Genomic DNA, 6,072 nt, shown 5'->3' on the forward strand with positions numbered 1-6,072 from the left:
GGGCTCCTAGGCAGGGCGGGCCGAGGGGCCTCCGAGCGCTGTTACACCCAGGCACTGCCCTTGCAGTTTTCTATTGGCCGCAGGGGTCATTGGGGCAGAAGCAGCACAAGTGGACACAGCCCCGACCCACCCCGCAGGGAGGGGCTGGCAGCCACATGGAGCGAGCAGGCAGGAAGCTGCTCAGTTCCGCTGCGCTGCCGGTGGTGGGTGGGGGCCTCAGGCCATTTTAAATTGCTCTGGGATGTGATGGGGGGGGAGGCGCGTGGGGGCGGCAGGTTGGGCCGAGGGAGAAACCCAGTCTCAAACATTGCTGGAGCCGGACCCCGGGCCAGGAATATTCCTGGTGCCAGGCATCACGGGCCCATAGAACTTGCCGCCTGTGGACCTGCTAAGTAACACCTGTACCCAATTAGCACATGGGTCCAGTCTCAGCAGCTTCCTGATTATCCCATTGTAATCCTCTTCATAATCTTGTGCTTTAATTTTTGTGGTCCCAGTGAAATTAGCTGTTTCTTCTGTGATTTGACCCCCATGATAAAATTCCTGTGCAGGTTATTTTGTCCTGGGATAACAAGGAGGCTGCATTCCTGCTTTAAATGCAAAATGGATCTCAGCCTTAACGATGGGCCTGCAACCTGGGCCTCCATATATGTATACATAATTGAATTTTATTTTCAATTTTAAGGCTTGATTCCCTGGTAATCTCTAGTTGCTTTGGTGTCAAGTATCAGAGGGGTAGCCGTGTTAGTCTGAATCTGTAAAAAGCAACAGAGGGTCCTGTAGCACCTTTAAGACTAACAGAAGTATTGGAGCATAAGCTTTCGTGGGTGAATGCCCACTTCATCAGACCCACGAAAGCTTATGCTCCAATACTTCTGTTAGTCTTAAAGGTGCTACAGGACCCTCTGTTGCTAGTTGCTTTGGGTTACTCTTGTGTGATGAAAAGGAGCAAGAGCAAACTGTCCAATTAAACTGTGATTACTTAGCTTGTAAAATCTGTGGGGCAGGGACCAGCTTTTTGTTCTCTGTTTGTACAGCGCTTAGCACAATGGTGTGCCAAGGTACTCGAAGAGTAATAATAATATGGCTGAATAGCACTGCCTGAGAAGTGGGAAGCACCTAAAATGTACTCCTAAATCTGTTTGTTTCATTTGTAGTGGATTGACTGGTTTAGTTATCTGTGTTACTGCATCACTAACTCATAACAGCAATTACATTAGGAGGTAAAGGTGGGATTTGAAAATGATTAAATAACTTCAAAAGACACAAAGTTAGGTCAGCACTGGGACCTTGTGAGGTGGGAGGGTCCCAGAACTTGGGCTGCAGCAAGAACCTGAATGTTTGCACACATGAAAAAGAAAGAGAATTATGGTTTATCCACCTTTTAAAGTTGGGGAAATTTATATGCCTTTGAAAATTACCCCCACTGAGCCTGCCCTCATCCATGATTTGGCGGGATTTTCAAAGGGGCTGAAAGGATTTTGATGTCCAACTCCCCAGAACTTCAATTGACTCTTGCGAACCCCTTGACAACCCTAGCCTGTATCTTTTTCTTTGATAAATTGGTGTTTATGTCATGAGAGGCAGTTCTATTCCCAATCCTTTCACTGGTCTGATATTTGGAAAATATCAACAAAATTAAAAGGAAATTAAAAGTAACCCCCCTCCAATGAGAAAAAATCCCAAATTTCCCTCTCTTTCTCCAACCATTTCTGTGTTGTGTTCACAGTTAGAAAGAAACATAAAACAGTATTTCCATAAAGAATGTCTCTTACAGTATCACATTTTTTTAGAAAGAAATGGGTATTAAATTTATGAAAGATGAATGCTCCAAAGTAACAGAGAAACAGAAAGAAAGAAAGAAAGAAAGATGAAGGTGAAATAAGGTCAATAAAGGGTAACCCTGTCCTCAAGGACTGAAATGGGCCATGTCTAAGTAATTATATCAGTTCATCTCTATTTTACTATATGCTAAATTTTGTCCTTTCAGATTCTATGCCTGTTTCTGAAAGCAACTAGTTTATGAATAGCTTTTCTCAGGGACTCATTGACCTCCTTGTTTCTCAGGCTGTAAATGACAGGATTGATCATGGGAGTCAGGACTGTGTAGAAGACAGAGAATATTTTCTGTAGGACCTTGGGAGTGTTGGCTGTTGGAACCACATAGACAGTAATCAGGGTCCCATAGAAAACTATAACCACAATGAGATGAGAGGAGCAGGTGGAAAAGGCCTTTTGCCTCCCCGTAGTAGAAGGGATTCTCAGGATGGTGGCAATGATACAAATGTAGGATGTCAGAGTCAGTAGAAAGGGCACAAATGTACCTATGGCAGCGAAAGTAAATTTCACTAGTTGCAGAGTCTGGGTGTGGCCACAGGACAGCTTTATCATAGGTGAAAAATCACAAAAGAAATGGTCAATTTCTTTTGAATCACAGAACGTTGATTGGAACAAGAAAATATTTACTATGGTGCATCCCAGAAAGCTACTTATCCAGGACCCTGACACTAGCTGGAAACAAACCCTGGCATTCATCAGAGCAGCATAATGGAGTGGATTGCATATCGCTAAATACCGGTCATAAGACATTGCCATGAGCAGCAGAGATTCTGTAGTTGACAGGATGCCAAAGAAATATAATTGCACAATGCAACCCTTAACAGAAATGGTTCTGTCCCCAGTCAGTAGACTGGTCAGCAGCCTGGCCAGGATGATTGATGTGTAACAGGCCTCCAAGCAGGACAAATTCCCCAGGAAGAAGTACATGGGGATGTGAAGGTGCTGGTCAGTCACAACTAGCACAATGATGAGGATGTTCACAGAGACAGTCACAACGTAGATCACTAGAAACATGAGGAAGAGAAGGGGCTGCATTTCAGGGACATTCCCAAATCCTAAGAGGATGAATTCCACGATGGGCGTTTGGTTTCTTCCTTCCGCTTTCTCCATAATGTGTACCTAGAAACAGAAAACCATTAAATATTGATGGAGTACACACAGTCAGGTTGTGCTGTCAGATACATTGGGGTATGTAACCCCGTACCACTGCATCTCTCCACTGGAAGAATGAAGTTGTCAATAAACAGAGTAAGACTCATATCATTAAGAGGCTGAGCTTCCAATTTATGCAAATCAAGATGATTGGAACCCTATTGAATTACAGAAATGTCCCATCTAACTTCCTTAAGCTCTCTTGAACTTTAAATAAAGACTTTTAGGCTGGGATTTTGAAATATCTTTAACCTATCAGTGTCATATCAACAAATCTAGACGACATAAACAAAAAATCACTAGATTGGAAATAAAAAATATTTAGAGTTCAACCACTGGTACGTCTACCCTGTATCTGGGGGGTGTAATTCCCAGCTTGGGTAGACATACATAGACTAGCTTTGGTCAAGCTAGCAGGATAAAATTAGCAGTGAGAACACGGCAGCACAGGCAGTGGCTTGGGATAGCCACCTGTGTACGTACCTAGGATTTCAAATGGGATTGGGCTTGGGCAGCTAGTCTGTGCTGCCAAGGCTACATTGCTATTTTTAGCACAATAGCTCACTCAAAGATAGTGTGTGTAGGTCTACTGGAGCAGGGAATTACACTGCCCAGATGCAGTATAGCCATAACCCATAAGGCACATGCCAAAACACTAAAGGGGCTGAGGTTTTTATGAAGGCCTATCCAGTTGTCCTCTATCACAGCAGATTCAAACAAATTTTTTTAGCATTTGATAAATGCTGAGAAACAAAGACACACACACAAAACCCTAAACAGAGACCATGGGCTGTTACCTGATCTCAGTTACACCAGGGTTTACACAAGTGCAACTGAGATTGGACTCCAACCCCATATAAAGAAATGTAAGTGAAATAAAAATAAAAATTCATTAAGAGAAAAATAAGAGAGTCATTTTTATCCAAAAGGGAGAATGTGCCTGGAGAAAAGTGAAAAACTGGAGAAAAAAGGAATAGATATATAGACAGAATGAGATAAAAATACTGAGAGAGAGAGAGAGAGAGAGAGAGAGAGAGAGAGAGGTTGTTTATTTCTCCAAATTTTATGAGTAATAAAATACAGATCTGTTTAAAGAGAATTATCACTTCCTTGCTGTTAAAGCAAAGATATCAGAGCCAATAACTCCAAAAATCTCTTCAGCAGTTAACCCCTCGATATATTCATCACCATATACTTTTTGACAAGTTTCCACACCGCGGTTCGGGTTTATGTCCAGCCCTCCATTCCCGCTTTCAGTGGTGTATAGGTTTGTCACTGTCGGCAATTTTGAAAAAAAAATGTATTTATTATTATTTTTTTATTTTTGGACAGAAGAATGTTGTGTGGTTGTGTTTTGACACATTTGGCTGATTTTTTAGAAAAAAAAGGAAGGATTAGTTTGAAAGAATAGAAAGAGCTTAAAGAAAATAAGTTTTTAAAAAAGAAAGATTGGTTAGGTTTAGTAAGGAGAGAGGTTTTTAAAGAAAAAAGTTTGAAAGAATAGAAAGAGAGGACATAAAGAAAGAAAAGGAGTTGTAAAAAAAATTAAAGATTGGTTAGGTTTAGTAAGGAGAGAGGTTGGTTATTAAAGAAAAGACATATATTTGGTTAGGCTTATTAAAGAGATAGGGTTTTAAAGACAAAGGTTTGAAATAACATTGTTATTAAATAGGATTTTTTTGAAATAAAAGAGAGAAATATAAAGGTGGGTTGAGAGAGGAGCTAATAATTTTTTAAAAAGCAAAAGGTTTATTAAATAAAATAGGACAATGTATAGGTGGGTTGAGAGAGAAGCATCTAAAAAGAGTTATTTTAAAATAAAAGAGGAAAATATAAAGGTAGGTTCAGAGAGGAGCAATACGAGTTTTGAAACTAAATCTTAAATAAAAGGAAAATATTAAAGTGGATTGAGAGTGGAGCACATGGCAGAAAAAAAGGGAATTTTAATAATTAGCTAGAGAACCTGTGTTCAGTGTCACACGGCTGTGTGAAAGAGGTAAAGTATAGAAAACAGCAAGAGAAAGAAAAAGAGAGAGAGAATTTTTTTGTTGTTAGTGAGCAGAACACATGGCTAGTGAGAGAAGTATAGAAAGCAGCAGCAAGAGCCAAGCAGAAAGTTTACCCAGCGGCTGTCCCTAGGGAAATGATAACTATACTGGGGGCTGCGAGCCTTGGGAGCAAATCCTACCGGACCAATCAGAAGTTGTTCTACAGCCCACCGCCTCCTCCTTTCCCTTCCCTCAGAACCCCTCCTGAGATAAGCCCTTCCTGAAGCATATTTCTGCAAACTTTTTTTTATTTACTTAAAGTTTTACTGAAAATTGATTTTAATTTAAGTTTTGTAAAGGAATAAACACTTAAAAGACAGGCCTATTTGAAGAAACATTTCCCCACCACCTTTTCCTTCATTTTGCACTTTACATATGTGTTTCAATTTAAAAAATGAGCATGCAGATGCACTCCCAGGTTTAAAACCACCAACCCTAAGTAACAGTGATAAAAAGTTTCCCCCCTATGTTTTAGACTAACGTTGGTTATTTATTAGTGAGGACAATTTGAAGCTGCAGTACAAGCAGTTACCAAAAGCAAATTTTGTAAACGATAAGAAGACTATTAGATGACCAGAACATAATATTAAACCTTAGGTTTTGTTTTAAAAGATTTTCCTAGTCTGAATGTTATTTACAGTATAACAAAATATTTTATTAGAAATAGTGCTATGTAAAATACAGAAGACTTGTATAGTTGCTTTACATATTACTTTAATTAACTTCACGGCATGCTAACACAACTTTAGATTCCTAAAAAAACACACAAGAAAACCAGTTTATGTGAAAAAGTTAACACATGGTCCTGATTTTTAAGTCTCACAAGCCTGATGGGTTCAAGGCAGTGTTAAAAGTGGAAGTGCATGCTGTCAAGCGTGTGTGCATATGCAAACCTGTCTGGCAGTAGGAAAACCAGACCCTGCGTTTGCACTGAATAAAGAAACATAATCAATATTGTTATAGCCAAAACACATTGCAAACCAGGCAAAAAAGAAAGAAACTCAGATCACCCTTGTGCACATCAAAGACAAGT

The 6,072-nt window shown here is 40.0% G+C and overlaps 1 protein-coding gene across 1 annotated transcript; it reads right to left on the bottom strand.

Annotated features, from left to right (window-relative positions):
- Positions 1 to 1,986: 1,986 nt before the first annotated feature.
- On the bottom strand, positions 1,987 to 2,949 carry LOC135886056 (olfactory receptor 6C75-like). The gene has a single exon (XM_065413944.1). The coding sequence runs from the start codon at positions 2,947 to 2,949 to the stop codon at positions 1,987 to 1,989; it is 963 nt and encodes a 320-aa protein (XP_065270016.1).
- Between the last annotated feature and the right edge of the window lie 3,123 nt (positions 2,950 to 6,072).

The sequence above is a fragment of the Emys orbicularis genome, chromosome 12 (genome assembly GCF_028017835.1).
Source record: "Emys orbicularis isolate rEmyOrb1 chromosome 12, rEmyOrb1.hap1, whole genome shotgun sequence".
NCBI classification, from domain to species: domain Eukaryota; kingdom Metazoa; phylum Chordata; order Testudines; family Emydidae; genus Emys; species Emys orbicularis.